Source organism: Prionailurus viverrinus, chromosome B1, assembly GCF_022837055.1.
Source record: "Prionailurus viverrinus isolate Anna chromosome B1, UM_Priviv_1.0, whole genome shotgun sequence".
Taxonomy (NCBI): Eukaryota; Metazoa; Chordata; class Mammalia; order Carnivora; family Felidae; genus Prionailurus; species Prionailurus viverrinus.
In genome coordinates this window covers 74461067-74478525 of record NC_062564.1, presented here as the reverse complement: position 1 = coordinate 74478525, position 17459 = coordinate 74461067, and the positions used below count along the sequence as shown (strand labels likewise).

Below are 17459 nucleotides of genomic sequence, written 5' to 3'. Positions count from 1 at the left end.
GTAAAATTCTTAATTAAAATACCCCAACAAATCCTTACTATGTAAGAATTAAGAATCAGGAAAAACATGAACATCACAAAAGAATTAAGAGTTAGGAAAATATGAATATCACAAAAGAAAATGGGCAGAGAACTCAAAATTCACAGAGGACATATAAATGGCTAATAATAGTATGAGAAATGTCAAGCTTCACAAATAATCACATCTTTTCAAATTGATTTTTAAAGATAATAAGCAGTGCTGATGAGGATATGGGGAGATGTTTTCATTTGCTGTGGGTGGGAGGGTAAATTGCTCTTCAGAAAGTTTATGTCAGTTTGTCGAACTGTAATGAGTGTTTTACACAACTTCCTGTCCTTTAATTCAGTAATTACACTAGTAGAAATATTTCTAAGGAAATAGCTGGAGAAAAGAATGAAGATATAAGAATGTTCATTGAAAATTTTAGATTAGAGTAAAAATTAGAAATAATCTGAATGTGCAATATTAGGGAAATGGCTAAATTATGGTAAGTCGGTATACCTGACTCTTGGGTAGCCATTAAAATTGATGGTTTGGTAACAGATGACAATTATGCTAATATGTGGGTATGCTTGTATGTTTATATAGACTTTCATTTTTTAATTAGTCATTCCACACTGTATATTCAGTATAGAAAGGAGAAGGGTATAGAAGCAATAGAGACCCTTGGATGCCACCAGCTGCTAAGCAGAATCTGTCTTAGAGATGCTGATTCCAGCAAAGTTAAAGAATCCTTTAGGTTAAAACTTCCCTTTGTCTCTCTCCAAATGCATCACATCAAATCCACTAAAATTTAGATCTATCTAGAATTTGAACCTCCTTAAGGTAGATGAAGCTATTTAAAGTATGTTTTGGCTGATTTCTCTTTGCTGGGTCATTATGATTCTTTGGAATCATAAAATTTATAAACCAGCAAGAGGTCTTGGAAATTAACAGCGTGTGCCTTGAATCGTTCTATTATCATAGATTGTAGTTCACTGCTGCTGCTTTGAAACAGGGGTCCTCATTGCATATTCAAGCCAAATGCATGCAATATTGCAGATAAATTGCTGCAGTTAATTGCCATGGGTAAATCTTTAAAAACAATTCAAGCATCTGAAGGTTAATAAAATTGGGTAATTAACAATAAAGCAGGATGTTGTCCTCATAAACTGCCTGGTGCTGATTAGCACATGTGGATGAAAGCCTGTCATTTACTTTAAGTGCTGTGACACTCTCTGTCTTCTAATTAAACTGCCATGGCTGCATTGTCCAAATACAAAGAAAAATGGGAATAATGGTCAGTGATTTAAGAGGTTCTTTGCACGTAAAGCAGACATTTGAGCTCATGCCTCACGGTCCCAGAACCGCAAATGATCATTAAACCCTGTTATGGCTTGCTTAGGCACCTTACTAACAAGGATGTTAAGAGGTACAAAGAAGAGATCCTCATTAAGAATGCCCTACCACTAACAAGTCCCCACTTCCACAATCCTCAGGGCTGTTCCAAGGCCCTGATCACCCTTTCTAGCATGTTAGTAGTGCATATGGTCTTGCCTTGTCATCTTCACAAGTAGTGTCTACCTGTCAACAAAAATAAGCTAGTCCTGGCCTCTGGCCCAGCCGCCCCCAAGAACAAACACCAGTATTATCTCACTCAAGATGGATGAGCTCAGCTGAGTCTCACGCTTGACGCAATTAACTCTCAGCTTGAGTCAAAGCTGCCAGATCCTGAGCACAAACATTTGGGAATGACTAGTTGTTCACACTTTAGAATGATTTTAGGGCCTTTGTTTCCAAGAAACACTTAGGATTCCAAACCAGGGACAATCACCTATGTGTGGAGCTCTGTCTTCAAAGATGCATTTTTTTAAACTAATTAATGCAATTTTTTAAAATTAATTTTTTAATTAAGGGAAAATTCACATAATATAAAATTAAACAGTTTAACCATTTAAAAGTATACAATCCAAGGGCACCTAGGTGGCTCAGTCAGTTAAGCACCTGACTTTGGCTCAGGTCATGATTGAGGTTCACGAGTTCGAGCCCCACATCAGACTCTGTGCTAACAGCTCAGAGCCCGGAGCCTGATTCGGATTCTGTGTGTCCCTCTCTCTCTGCCCCTCCCCCACTCACACTCCGTCTCTGTCTCTCAAAAATAAATAAAAACATGTAAAAAATTTTTTTAAAGTATACAATTCAGTCTTTTTTAGTGTATTCAAGAGGTTGTGTAAGTATCACCACTAGTTCCAGAACTTTTTCATCATGCCACTTCCCATTCCCCCCTACCCCTAACCCCTGGCAATCACCAGTATGCATATTATCTCTGCAAGATTTGGCCGTTATAGACATTTAATACAAATCAGTCGTAAATTATGTGGCCTCTTGAGTCTGGCTTCTATTACTCAGGATAATGTTTTCAAAGTTCATCTATATTGTACCATATGGCCAAACTTCATGTCTTTTTTTTTTTTTTAATTTTTTTTTTAAACGTTTTATTTATTTTTGAGACAGAGAGAGACAGAGCATGAACGGGGCAGGGGCAGAGAGAGAGGGAGACACAGTATCGGAAGCAGGCTCCAGGCTCTGAGCCGTCAGTCCAGAGCCCGACGCGGGGCTCGAACTCACGGACCGCGAGATCGGACGCTTAACCGACTGAGCCACCCAGGCGCCCCAAACTTCATGTCTTTTTATGACTAAAATAATATTCCATTGTCTGGATATACCACAATTTATTTGTCCATTCATTAGTTGATGGATATTCATGTTGTTTCCACTTTGCGGCTATTATGAATAGTGCTATGAACATTCGTGTACAAATTTTTGTGTGGATGTACGTTTATAGTTCTCTTGGGTGTATACCTAGGAATTGAATTCCTGGGTCCCATGGTAATTCTGTATTTTACTTTTGAGGAGCCACCAAACTGTTTTCACAGTGATTGTGCCAGTTTACATTCCCACTAGCAAAGTATGAAAGTTCTGATTTTTCCACATTTCCACCAACACTTGTTATTATCTGACTTTTTGAGTCTAGCCACCCGAATCAGTATAAAGTATCTCATAGTGGTTTTGGTTTGGATTTCCTTAGTGACTCATAATATTGAGCATATTTTTGTGTGTGTGCAAATTGGCCATTTGTATATTTTCTTTGGAGAAATGTCTATTCAAGTCCTTTGCCAGTTTTTTGAATTGGGTTCTTGAGTTGTAAGGTTTCTTTATATGTTCTGGATACTACATCCTTATCAGATATATGAATCGCAAATATTTCTCCTATTCTTTTCACTTTCTTTTTTTTAAAGATTTTATTTTTAAGTAACCTCAACACCCAACATGGGAGTCGAACTCACAACCCTGAGATCAAGAGTTGCATGCTCTACTGACTGAGCCAGACAGGTGCCCCTCTTTTCACTTTCTTGATAGTATCTTGATAGTACCCTTCATCCACAAGATTTTATTTTGATGAAGTCCAATTTATCTATTTTTTCTTGTTGCTTGTGCTTTTGGTGTCATATCTAAAAGACCATTACCTAATCAAAGGTCATAAAGGTTTACTCCTATGTTTTCTTTTCTAGGAGTTTTATAGTTTTAGCTCTTACATTTAGGTTGTTAATCTATTTTGAGATAATTTTTGTATGTAGAGTGAGGTAAGCATTCCACTTCATTCTTTTACATGTGGATATCCAGTTGTCTTGGCATCATTTGTTGAAAAGACTGCTTTTCTCCATTGAGTGATCTTGGCACCCTTGTCAAGAATCAGTTGACCATAAATGTATGGTTTAATTTCTGGACTGTCAATTCTATTCCATCTATCTATATGTCTGTCCTTATGCCAGTAACACAGTATTCTGATTACTCTATCTTGGTACTACCTTTTGAAATTACAAGTCGAAGTCTTCCAGTTTTGTTTTTTTTTTTCAAGATTGTTTTGGCTATTCAGAGTCCCATGCAATTCCATCTGAATTTTGAGAATAGTTTGTTCACTTTTGTGAAAAAACGATGCTTGAATTTTGATAGGTATTTCACTGAATCAGTAGATTGATTTTGGGAATGTTGCCCTCTTAACAGTATTAAGTCTTCCTATTCATGAGCATGGGATATCTTTACATTCATTTCCATTATTTAGGTATTCTTTAGTATCTTTCAACAATGTTTTGTAGAAGTCAGTATACAAGTCTTACTCCTTCTTGGTTAAATGTATTCTTTTTTTTTTTTTTTTAATTTTTTTTCAACGTTTTTTATTTATTTTTGGGACAGAGAGAGACAGAGCATGAACGGGGGAGGGGCAGAGAGAGAGGGAGACACAGAATCGGAAACAGGCTCCAGGCTCTGAGCCATCAGCCCAGAGCCTGACGCGGGGCTTGAACTCCCGGACCGCGAGATCGTGACCTGGCTGAAGTCGGACGCTTAACCGACTGCGCCACCCAGGCGCCCCGGTTAAATGTATTCTTAAGTATTTTATATTCTTTTTGATGCTACTATAAATGGAATTATCTTGATTTCATTTTTGGATTGTTCATTGCTAGTGTATATAAATACAACTGATTTTTGTTTGGTGATCTTGTATCCTACAACTTTGCTGAATTCATTTGTTAGGCCTAATATTTTTGTGGGGGTGGGGGTTGGTGTATTCTTTAGAGTTTTCTGTATATAAGTTCATATCATCTCTGAATAGAGAAATTCTAACTTCTTCCTTTCCAATTTGGATGCATTTTATTGCTTTTTCTTGCCTAAATGCCCTGGTTAGAATTTCTAGTACATTGCTGAATATAAATGGCAAGAGTGAACATCTTTGTCTCATTCTGTATCTTAGGGGGTTAACATTCGGTATGATGTTAGGTATAGGATTTTTGTAGGTACCTTTTATCAAGTTGAGGAACTTTTCTTCTATTTCTAGATTGATAAGTGTTTTTATCACGAAATGGTGTTGGAAATTGTCAAATGTTTTTTCTGCCTCAACTGAGATGACCATGTGGAGTTTTTTCCCCCTTTATTCTATTGGTGTGGTGTGTTACATATGTTGATTTTTGTATGTGAACTACCTTTGCAGTCTTGGGATAAACTCCACTTGACCGTATCGTATAACCCGTTTTATATGTAGCTTGATTCAGTTTACTAGTATTTTGTTAAGGATTTTTGCATCTGTATTCATAGGGGATATGAACTTTACTGGTGATGTTTTTTGGCTTTTGTGTTAGGGTATTGCTGGCCTAATAGAATAAGTTAGGATATGTTTCCTCCTCTTCTATTTTTTGAAGAATTTGGAAGGATTGATGTTAATACTTCTTTAAATATTTGGCAGAATTCATCAGTGAAGCCATCTGGTCATGGGCTTTCTATATTGGACATTTTTGGAATACTGGTTCGATATCCTATTATAGGTATATTTGCATTTTCTATTTCTTCTTTGGGTCAGTTTTATTAGTTTGTGTGTTTTTAAGAATTTGTCCATTTTATCTATGTTATTCAATTTGTTGGCATACAACTGTCCTTAGTATCCTGTTTGTCAATTTTTTTGATCTTTACAAAGAACCGACTTTTGGTTTCATTGATTTTCTCTACTGTGTTTCTGTTTTCTATCTTATTTGTCTCCACTTTCATCTTTATTATTTTCTTTCTTTTTGTTTTGGTTTTGATTTGTTCCTCTTTTTTGGTTCTTTAAGGTTGAACCTTAGGCTATATTGATTTAAGATTTTTCTTCTTTTTAAACTAGGCATTTACATCTAAAATTTTGCTCTGAGAACTCTCTCATAAGTTTTGGTATATTGTGTTTTCATTTTTGCTCATCTCAAAGTATATTCTCATTTCCCTTGTGATTTCTTCTTTGACTCAATGTGTAAGAGTAAGTTATTTAATTTTCATATATTTGTTAATTTTCCAGATTTCCTTCTATTATTGATTTCTAATTTGATTTCATTGTGGCTAGAGAAAATATTCGTATGACTTTAATCTTTTTAAAACTTATTGAGAGTTTTTTACCCAATATATGGTCTACTCTGGAGAACGTCCTATGTGTTCTTGACAAAAATGTGCATTCTGTTAGTGAATAGAGTGTTCTATATGTCTGTTAGGCCTAGTTGGTTTATAATTCTCAAACTTTCTATTTCTTTATGGATCTTCCATCTAATTGTTCTATCATTAATGAAAGTGGGGTACTGAGATCTCCAACTATTATTGCTGAACTATTCATTTCTCCCTTCAATTCTGTCAGTTTTTGTTTCATATATTTGGGGGCTCTGTTGTTGGGTACATATTTGTTTATAATTGTTATATCTTCTCAATGAATTTATCATCTTATAGTTACATAATGTCCTCTTTTGTCTGTTGTAACAACTTTTGTCTTAAAATCTATTTTGTCTCAGAATAGCCACTCCAGTTCTCTTGTGACTACTATTTGCATGGAATATCTTTTTCTACCCTTTTAATTTTAATGTATTTGTGTCCTTGACTCTAAAATGTGTCTTTTATAGACAGCATTCAATTCATTCATTGAGTAGTTTTTGAATACTTACTTTGTGTAAGGAATTAGGCTTTTTGTAAGAGAGTTCCTGTGCTCAGGAACTTAAAATCTTATAAATATTTCATAAACTGGGGTATAAATAAAAGTGATTTGGTAGGAGGATTCACTTTATGAAAATCCACTAACCTTTAATAAGACTTATGCCATTTAAAAAATTGTTTTAATGTTTAATTTTGAGAGAGAGAGAGAGAGAGCGAGAGCCGGGGAGGGCAAAGGGAGAGAGGGAGACACAGAATCTGCAGCAGCCTCCAGGCTCTGAGCCGTCAGCACAAAGCCAGATGCAGGGCTCAGACTCACGGGTGGTGAGATCATGACCCGAGCCGAAGTTAGAGGCTTAACCGACTGAACCACTCAGGTGCCCTGACTGATGCCATTTTCTGTACATGTGTTATACTTCAAGAAAAAGATCCCTCCAAGAGTATCTTGGGAATTCAAAATTATTTTCAGCCAAGAGAATAGGGAAATGCCTTCCCAAGGAAACTGACTTAATAGGCTTTGTGTTATATTGTTACTGAGAGTTCATCATAATCAGGATAAAGTACCTTTATTTTCCTATAAGCTGATGATATCACCATCACCATCATCATCATCATCATCATCATTGCTGCTGCTACATCATGCCAGTGCCACATCTGAGTTCTTTGTGCAGTTTTGAGTTCTAGGTTACTATTATCGTCTCCATTTGACAAAGGAAAATTTGAGGTTACATAAGTGGTAACCTTTACATAAGTGGTAGAGCCAGGATACAAATTGTTCAGTACAGCTTATATCTCTTTTTTCTTTAATGTTTATTTATTTTTGAGAGAGAGACAGAGTGTAAGCGGGGGAGGGCAGAGAAAGAGAGAGAGAGAGAGGAAGACACAGAATCTGAAACAGGCTCCAGGCGCTGAGCTGTCAGCACAGAGCCCGATGTGGGGCTTGAACTCATGAGCCTTGAGATCATGACCTGAGCTGAAGTTGGACACTTAAGACAACTGAGACACCCAGGCACCCCGGCTTGTCTCATATAGAAAGAGTATCAGTTCTCAAAGTATGATCCAGGAACCCTCATGGGTCCCCCAACCCTTTGTGGGGGGGGGTTGGCAGTCCATAAGATCAAAACTGTATTTAAAATAATACTAAGACATTATGTGCCTTTTTCACTCTTGTTCTCTCAAGTGTGTACAGTGGAATTTTCCAGAGACAACATGATGTGTGCAATCACAACAGATATAATGCAGAAGCAGATATGAAAATCCAGCTGTCTACTATTAACCCAGACGCTGAAGAAAATTTTTTAAGTGGGAAACAATGCCATTATTGTCACAAAATTTCTTGTTTTTCAAAATGCAGTTATTTTTCATGTTCTATATTATTCATGTTAACGTCGAGTGGGCTTATTATTGCTTTTAGTTACTTTTTAAAATTTTTGTTTCAGTTTTTAATATATCTGTAGATACAATGCACATTAATAAAAGCACTTTGGAGTCCTCAATAGTTTATGAAGAGTGGCAAAGGGTCCTAAGATCAAGAAGTTGGAGCATCGCAGCCCCACACTGTTCTGCTCTAGGGGAGTAACCACAGAAAATCTGGCTTTGTGGCCACCGCTGCAGCTTGGTCCACCTCTGTTTGAGGCCTGGCACTTAAAAATGTATCCTTCCTGGGGCGCCTGGGTGGCTCAGTCGGTTAAGCGTCCAACTTCAGCTCAGGTCACGATCTCGCGGTCCGTGAGTTCGAGCTCCGCGTCGGGCTCTGGGCTGATGGCTCAGAGCCTGGAGCCTGCTTCCGATTCTGTGTCTCCCTCTCTCTCTGCCCCTCCCCTGTTCATGTTCTGTCTCTCTCTGTCTCAAAAATAAATAAACGTTAAAAAAAATTAAAAATAAAATAAAATAAAATAAAAAAATAAATAAAAATGTATCCTTCCTTTTCTTCTGTGAAACTGGACATACCGCCTACATCCTGGGAAAGCTGTGCGAATGAAATGAGAGGATGCCTACTACAGGCCTAGTGCCCAGTAAGCCCTGTTAGTGGCCTTGAACCTGGAATTGTTTTTGTGTTACCTGCAGGTGATGGACTTTTACTGCCAGTCTTGTGAGACCGCCATGTGTCGAGAGTGCACTGAGGGGGAGCACGCAGAACACCCCACAGTCCCCCTCAAGGATGTGGTAGAGCAACACAAGGCCTCACTCCAGGTCCAGTTGGATGCCGTCAACAAAAGGTGCACACACCTCCCCCTGGCTGTCTTGTGTGAGGCTTGGCCTCCCGATCTCTTGCCTCCGTGGGTTCATGCTCCCTAAATAAATTCTCCTTTGTGTGTCTGTAGTCATGAACCCCAGTGAGTGATTAGGATCACCCCCTACCCCTTGGTCAAATTCCAACGCCCTTATGTTAAGAGGGGTGGCATTTTTGTTTCAGTACCTTAGGATGATTAAGTGAATAAAATACATTCCAGGAAAATGCTCTCAGCAGATCTTCTGAAATTCATGCCTGAAACCAGGCTCTCTGAGGAGCCTTTCTTAGCTGCTCTTCTTGACATATACAGAACCATTGTGTTTACTGTCATTGGCTCCTCTCTGTTTGAGCCCAGCAAATGGTACTGATCAGTGATTGCTCAGTTTTCCTTATGTTTTCCTGCTTCCAGGCTTTCTCTTTGGCATGGAAATGAGGGAACAGAGTAGCTGTGTGATACAAAAGAAAGACCAAAGAGAGGAAATAAACAACCAGCTGAAAGTAAATCTTGCCACCAATAGTTGTAATGGGAAAAGTGTGGTTATTCTATAATAATTAAAGGAACTTGGAAACTTGAAAAATGTTCTCAGGAAACTGAATTTGGATAAGTTTTTCATATGATTAGGATAAAACTAATTAGGATTAGCTATACATTTAGAACCTGGTTCTCAATTGTGGGTAATTACGCATACCCCCAGGAGATATTTGACAATGCCTGGAGACAGTTTGGTGTCATAACTTGGGGGGGGGGGGGGCTGCTGTTGGCATCTGGTAGAAGACAGGATGCTGTTAAACATCCTCTAACACACAGGCTAGTCCCCTGTAACAAAGAAGTGTGTGACCTACAATATTATAGTGTTAAGTTTGAGAAGGCTTGATTCAGAGTGAGGAGAAGCCATGGGGTTCAGAGAGCCTCAAGGCTTTGTACCATCAATTAGTAAAATTAGATGACTGAACACTTGAAGTACACATGGACCCTCAGAGTCTCTTCTCTCGAAGGCAGTAATTATGTCATGTCTTATTCATTCTGTTCTTCAGTTATTACTTTTTAAAGATAATGAAAGGCAAAGAAAATATTTTTTGACAAAACATAGTGTTTAGGTAGATGTTTTGCTATTTCTGGGTTGATGCTAAGTAATGATCTTTAATGACTGTCCTCTAGGCTCCCAGAAATAGATTCTGCCCTTCAGTTCATCTCAGAAATCATTCATCAGTTAACCAACCAAAAGGCCAGCATTGTGGATGACATCCATTCTACCTTTGATGAGCTCCAGAAGACTTTAAACGTGCGCAAGAGCGTGCTGCTTATGGAACTGGAAGTCAACTATGGCCTCAAACATAAAGTAAGATTCCTGCCATTCTTGTAGATAATCCTGTAAGAGACATGATACCCCCGGTATTTCACTGCACCAGCTTACTGTGTTCTAAGAACAGCAAAGGGGACTTAGATGGGTCCTTAAGTGTCACTGTTTTATGGTAAACAGTAGTTTTCATTTCATGGCACACCCAGCTATTTTTTCCTTCCTCTTTCCGGCAAACTTCTATGATTCTGTAACCTTAAGTACCAATTTATGATTTGACAAGGCAAGAATGAATACAAAGTAATGCTTTCAGGATTTAGGGTTAAAGTGGATTATTTTCCTTCCTTAAATTATAATGTCTAATAGTCTCTTAATTGCTCTCTCATCCACACCAACCTGTTAGTCAACTTCAAAGTGAACCCTGACTGCAGCCTTTAACATGTCCAGTCACAAAACCAGGGATCAAAAGCTTCTGCTATTCGGGTGTGGAGAGTTTTGTTTGGTTTCTGTTCCTTTGGGTGGTAACAGGGGAATTTAGTAGGACATTACAGAGAGATACTGAATAATTAATAGTTCAGATGCCAGGCATAGCAATTTGTTTTCCGGGCTCCTGGTGGTGACGTTTCTGCTTGTCCCTAGCAAAAACACATGACCCAAGAAATATGTGTGTGGGAGAGTCTGGGCGAGGCGGAAGGGAACGAGAAGGTACTGCGAATGCAATTCAGAATCACGCATTAGAAGCTGGTTCAGTGGGCCAAATTAAACACCACTTGCGGAGAACCACCGGCGGGGGGCAGGTGCAGGACGCGGTAGGAGCCCGCGGAGGGCGCTGCCCCGGCGCGCCAAGCGCGCACCATGCAGTGCGCTGAGATGCGCTCACCCGGCCTCGCTTTTTGACCCCACAGGTCCTTCAGTCGCAGCTGGATACTCTGCTCGAGGGGCAGGAGAATATAAAGAGCTGCAGCAACTTCACCGCGCAGGCCCTGAACCATGGCACGGAGACGGAGGTGCTGCTCGTGAAGAAGCAGATGAGCGAGAAGCTGAACGAACTGGCGGATCAGGATTTCCCGCTGCACCCGCGTGAAAATGATCAGCTGGATTTCATCGTGGAGACCGAAGGGCTCAAGAAGTCCATCCACAACCTCGGGACGATCTTAACCACCAACGCCGTCGCCTCCGAGACGGTGGCCACGGGCGAGGGGCTGCGGCAGACCATCATCGGGCAGCCCATGTCCGTCACCATAACGACCAAGGACAAAGACGGGGAGCTGTGCAAGACCGGCAACGCCTACATCACGGCGGAGCTGAGCACGCCCGACGGCAGCGTGGCGGACGGAGAAATACTCGACAACAAAAACGGCACGTACGAGTTTTTGTACACTGTCCAGAAGGAAGGGGACTTTACCCTCTCTCTGCGACTCTACGACCAGCACATCCGAGGCAGCCCGTTCAAGCTGAAGGTGATCCGGTCGGCCGACGTGTCTCCCACCACCGAGGGCGTGAAGAGGCGCGTTAAGTCCCCAGGGAGCGGCCATGTCAAGCAGAAAGCGGTGAAGAGACCGGCGAGCATGTACAGCACTGGGAAACGAAAAGAGAATCCCATCGAAGACGATCTGATCTTCCGAGTGGGTAAGGAGAAAGCATCGCCGCGCCGGTGCCTGAGCGTTGCTTTGGTGACGGGGCAGCTGGGAAAGTGTTGTTGCAAACGGGAACGTTGCAGGTCAGGGCTTGTACCTGACCGTGTTGGGAGACACCGGTGTATGTTACGGGGTGAGCTTATTCAGCCTTCTTCGGAGATTTTATGATTGATTTTCCCCTTCTCCTCCCTCCTTCTCCTGCCCTTTTTTCTTTGTCTTCTGCCTCCCTCTTCCCCTCCTTCCCTTCCCCCTTGCCCATTAGCCTCTCTCCCTTCCTCCTTCTCCCCCCCTCCAAGTCTTCCCCACCCAGTCTTTTTCTCCTCCCTTGTTCAGCTCTTTTTCCCCTCTCTCTCCACCTCCCCCTCGTCCCTAAGCCTCCCCCTCCTTCCCCCTCCTTCCTCCTCTCCCCCCACCCCTCTCTCCCCATTTTCTTCGCTCCTCCTACCTCCTCCTCCTTTGTAACACAAGTGCTACAAATTAATTGTCGAGAATTAGAAGCCGAAAATAAGCAAAAAGAGAAATAGAAAAATCACAGTACTCACAATCCGGAAGTTTTAAAGGAAATGTTGGCAATCTCACCCCCACCCCCACCCCTCCATAGGAATGTCTTTAGAGTGCTCCTCCCTAACCCAAAGGCAGAGGGATCATTGTTGTATCAGATAACTTCATTGCTTCTCTGACATATGCCAGCTCTGGCTGCACTGTGGGCAGAAGGTCTGATGCCTCCCTATCACTGTTTCTGCAATGTAAGGGCTGGGGGTGCGGGGCTGGATGCATTGCAAGTTGTGGTCACTTTCAGCTGGGTGTAGCTGGAGAGCAGCCCCAAAGAGGGGAGGGTGGGTGGAAATCTGGAGAATGGAATGGGGTTGGTGCAGAAGCATGAGGTTTTAGGATAAGCCAATAGATTTTGAGAATGCAAATCTCAAATTCCCTTGTTTGGTTTGTTGCCTCTGATTTTTTTTTAACTGTTTATTTTCTCAGTAGAAAGCAGACTAAATGTAAATATCAATGGCCTTTGTAATTCTTAAGAAAAAAGCCTGCATTTTAGTTAATGTTTCCAAAAGTAGCTCCATCCTGTTTATCTATCTGCTTCTTAAGTCCTGCGTTGCAGCACCTCTTAAGAGGTGCTGCCCAGTATCTTAACTGACACACCTTGCCTCTGGGTCAAGTAGATTGGGGAGACCTTGGCCTCATTGAAGGAAAGAGCCTTTTTTTTTTTTTTTTAAACTGCAGAACCTTTACAATCTACCAGTGTTCGCTGTTAGTCTCTGAGGCAAGGGAGGGATAACAGGCAGCACTTCCACCAGACTTTTCCAAGCAGAGAACTTTTTCCATGGAACATCTTGGGAAACCCAGGCTCCTTGGAACATTCTTGGGCAGAGCGGCTCTGTGCTAATAACTTTTGGCGGAGTCTTGTAAAGACCATGACAGGATATGTAACTTGTCTGTTCCTAGCATGGAGGCCCTCCTACATGCACTGGCCATACGGACAGTGTGGGTGCAGAATCTGTAGCTACACCTGCAAAGCAGAATGGATGAGCTGGGGCGGGGGTGGGGTTAGGAGCCTCCCAGGTCCGCCACTCCAGTTCTGCCACTTACTTGAACTCGGGGGCAGGTCTCTCACCTTGTCTGCGTTCCCGTTTCCATGTCCGTAAAATTAAAATACACCAATATCTGCTTCTCAGAACTGTTCTGAGTTTCAAGCTTAATGCCTGGTATGTTGGAGGAGCTAAATAAACGAGAACTATTGGATTTGCACCTGGCAAATGAAGGTCATTAGATTTTCCCTACCACCTTTTCTTAAAAAACAAAAAACTTACCTCCCTGCTGCCCACTGATCTCCTCCATTGAGAACACGCTCAGTCACCTGTTCAACCTTTACCCCATCGCTCCCCCCACCCCCTGCCCCAGCCAGTGACCTCAGTCTGCTCACCCCAGCAGTGTGCCAAGTAGAAAAAGGCAAAGATGTGGGTCTGAACTCTAATGCTCTTCAACAGTTGAGCAAGTAGCTGACCCTTTCTGAACTCAGTGCTCAATTACTGGTAGCTATTATTTTCCTATTGTTATTAATTTTAATCTCCATCATCTCCACCTGTGGTTTTCACTCGATGTACCTCTGAGGGTGTTGTTTCCCCCCAATAATATTGATTTTGAATTCCCAGCTCCTGCCCCAGGGAGAAGGAGGTATACTCTTCTTGCCTCCTACCCGTTGAGAATTCACTGGTGATTCACTGGGCCTGGTGGGAAAGTGTTTTAATTGTTTAAACATCTGTAAAGAGCTTAGAACAATGCCTGACATACACCGCTATGTCTGAGTTTATTCACAAAGTAAAGATGCTGTCTTAGTTTGCTAGGGTTGCCATAACAAAATGCCATAGCCTGGGTGCCTTAAACAAAGGGAATTTATTTTCTCACAGTTCTGGAGGCTGAAAGTCCAAGATCAAGGTGGTGTCAGAGTTGGTTACCTGTGAGACCACTCTCCCTGTCTTCTAGACGGCCGCCTTCTTGCTGCTTCGTCTTTATATAGTTGTGCCTCTATGCATGCATATTCCTGGTGTTTCCTTCTCTTCCTGTGAGGACTCCAGTTATATTGGATTAGGGCCTCACCCTCATGGTCTCCTTTGGGAGATGTTAAGCATCTATTATGTAGGGGCAGAAAGGAAGGCAGGTCTTATGGCCTATTTCTCCTTAACTTTATGCTCTTATCCAGAGTCTAGCCAAAAGGCACCACTCACTCTGCAATAATATAGCTCCAAAAGCATATCTAGAGCACCTGGTACCTGCTAGGCACTACGCCAGGTGATGGGAGTATATAGATGAAAGAAATGAGATCTCCTCCCTCAAGGAGCTTTCAGTCTGGGGTGACAGATGTATGACCACCTAACTCTCATGCCATGCGTTAGGTGATGGAAAGCTACAAAAACGAGAAAGAATTTAAGGGAGGACCTGAACAAAGAGGAGGAGTTGTCGAGGTTGACAGGTGGAAGTGGCATTCCAGGTTGGAGGATCAGCGTGGGGAGGAAAGGCAAGGTGAAGAGGAGTGAACATGACTGACGTTTCTGAGGGACACGTCCTGTGAGCAGATGCAGGGGGGCAGAGAGAGAGGGATGGAAGTGGTGAGGGCACTTGCTGGAGGTGAGGCTGGACAAATCAGTGTTGAGCCCACCGCACCGGGCACCTTATCTACGAATTCTTTCCCCAATTTTATCCTTCCCTCAAGTACCACCTTCTCCTTTAGAGTCCATTGTGATTATTATTATTTATGAGTGGGTCTTACTTCTCGATAAGATTGTAAATCACTTGATGTCAAGGATGATGTCTTTAATCATTTATAACCCCAACAGTACCCAGACGACTACTTTGCATAAGTACTTTGCTCATCTGAATAGGATCCAGTTGTGACCTATGTGCATGATTTAACTTCCTTCTCACCATTGTCAGGTCCCAGTGTTGAGGTCCAGGGACACACAGATAGGCAGCAACACACTAAGCTCGAGGGCAGTCATTCACATGTATTCTCGTGCCAGGAGCTGTGCTAGGCAATGTCAGACAAACACTGCTGGCCTTCTAAGAACTTGTCTTCTCAACTTCTGTGCTGTTGGCTACAACAGGTAGAGTTTATATTAATAGTTAGGAGAGTTCAACTTATCACAGGAATCTACTCCCAAAGCCAAGAGCACACTGTATACTCTCTATGTTAGCTAACTTGACAATAAAGTATATTCAAACAAACAAAAAAAGAAGAGTTCAATTTTTTTTTACAGTTTCAGCTTTGTTTTATTTTCTTATTTTTTTTTTTAATTTTTTTTTATGTTTATTTATTTCTGAGACAGAGAGAGACAGAGCATGAGTGGGGGAGGGGCAGAGAGAGAGAGGGAGACACAGAATCAGAAGCAGGCTCCAGGCTCTGAGCTGTCAGCACAGAGCCTGACACAGGGCTTGAACTCACAAACCGTGAGATCATGACCTGACCCGAAGTTGGTCGCTCAACCGACTGAGCTACCCAGGCGCCCTGGCTTCACCTTTGTTTTAGAACTTTAAGTCTCTCTGTACGATTAGGCTGTTGGGCGCGTGATAATAGAACATGCATGATTTGAGCAGTCCCTCTGTGCATGTGTCGAAGGCTGCCACATGTAATCCAGAACTCATTGGAATTCAGCTGCACACCTGGGCCAGGAGGAGCAACCATGACTCTGCTGTTCCCTCCACTGGTCTTACACATACGGAGCTTCTCATGGCACTGATTTTGTGCTTGAAGATACATGGTTTTCTCTTCTTTTTCTGTCAATTTTTTGGATGCTTATTTATTTATTTTTGAGAGAGAGAGAGAGAAGAGAGAATGAGCATGGGAGGAACAGAGAGAGACACACAGAATCCAAAGCAGGCTCCAGACTCCAAGCTGTCAGCACAGAGCCCAACACAGGGCTCAAACTCACAAACCATGAGAACATGACCTGAGCCGAAGTTGGACAGTTAACTGACCAAACCACCCAGGAGCCGCAGGATACATGGTTTTCATAATAACATGTACTAGGGTTCATTCGACAACCGTCAATAATGTGTTGGTTTTGTGTATTCGTGAAAGTGAATCATCACTTTCTGGGTGACATAAGAGATTTTCAGGGGTAAATTTGACTTAAATTTTTGCCTTCTTCACCAATTATCCAACCCCCAAGTTAGATGGAATTCTGCTGTCTCAGCACTTCCTATGTTCCAGACACTTGGCTAGATTGTGGTATAAAGAGGCATGAGATTCTGAGTCTGACCTAGAGGAGGCCACAGTCCGAAGGAGAAAGATAATGTAAAAAAATGTACCTTCAGTTTGAATCAAGATACAGAAATTGGGGTGGCAGGGAGGAGGCTGGCAGGTGGTGGGGAGTCACAGACGCGTCCCAGAGATGATATCTAAACCTAAGCTGGCTTTGAAAGAGAAAGAGTGTCAGATGGAAGGAAACAAGGGGGTTTTAGACGAAGGGAGAGCAGGTGCAAAGTCATGAAGGTGAGAAACTGAATAGCTCAAGGAACCATAAATGATTCCATCTTCCTGGAGCCTCACAGGAAGGAGAAGCAGAGAAAAGGTTGTTTCCTCGATAAGGAGCTTGGACTTTGTTCTCTATACCTGTGTTTCTCAGTCTCTGGGGAGGGCCAGGAATCTGCATTCTACAAGCTGTGGTGATGCTTCTGCACACTGAGGTTTGAGACCCGTAGCTGTGTGGGCAATGGGGAGGCACTGCACCGTGTAAAGTGGTACAGTGGGTTACTACAGCTGCTTGTTTCCATAGAGCCTGGGGGGCTTTCTAGGAGGTCGACTCCTCCGAAGTCTCTCCCAGGAAGCAGGGAGCTGCCCCCTTCCTGCAGTAGTCCACACGAGCTATTACAAGTGGCAGATTAAGAGTGTTGTGATGGAGTGGAGAGGAAATGGGAGATTTAGAAATGCTCAGGAGGGAGAGGGCAGGGCTCGGTGGCCAAATCAAACTTCTTGATGTCTGGCTTGAATGCTGTAGGGATGTGGAGCAGTAGAGTGAATGAACAGTGGTTCAGGCTGTGCACTCTGAAGCTGAACTGCCCTGGGTCCCGGCCCCAACATGGCCACTTTCTCATCTGTGCAGTCCTGGGGAAGCTACTTACCCTCTCGGTGCGTCACTTTCCTCCATAAAATGGGCATGATAAGAATAATGTACCTCATAAGGGGTTGTGAAGATTAAATGAACTGGTACACCAAAGAGCTTAGAGTAGTGCCTGGCACTGAATGATGTTCAGTGCACTTTAGAGAGGCAAAGTAGGTAATACTAGGTA

The 17459-nt window shown here is 42.2% G+C and overlaps 1 protein-coding gene across 5 annotated transcripts in view; it reads left to right on the top strand.

The window, feature by feature from the left end:
• The window catches only part of TRIM2 (tripartite motif containing 2), a 127095-nt gene that overhangs the window by 77525 nt on the left and 32111 nt on the right, over positions 1 to 17459 (top strand). For all 5 annotated transcript variants that reach the window (XM_047855979.1, XM_047855980.1, XM_047855982.1 and 2 more), the window contains exons 4-6: positions 8563 to 8714; positions 9888 to 10068; positions 10932 to 11655. In XM_047855979.1, the coding sequence (XP_047711935.1) occupies positions 8563 to 8714; positions 9888 to 10068; positions 10932 to 11655 (1057 nt within the window). The remainder of the gene's footprint in view (positions 1 to 8562; positions 8715 to 9887; positions 10069 to 10931; positions 11656 to 17459) is intronic.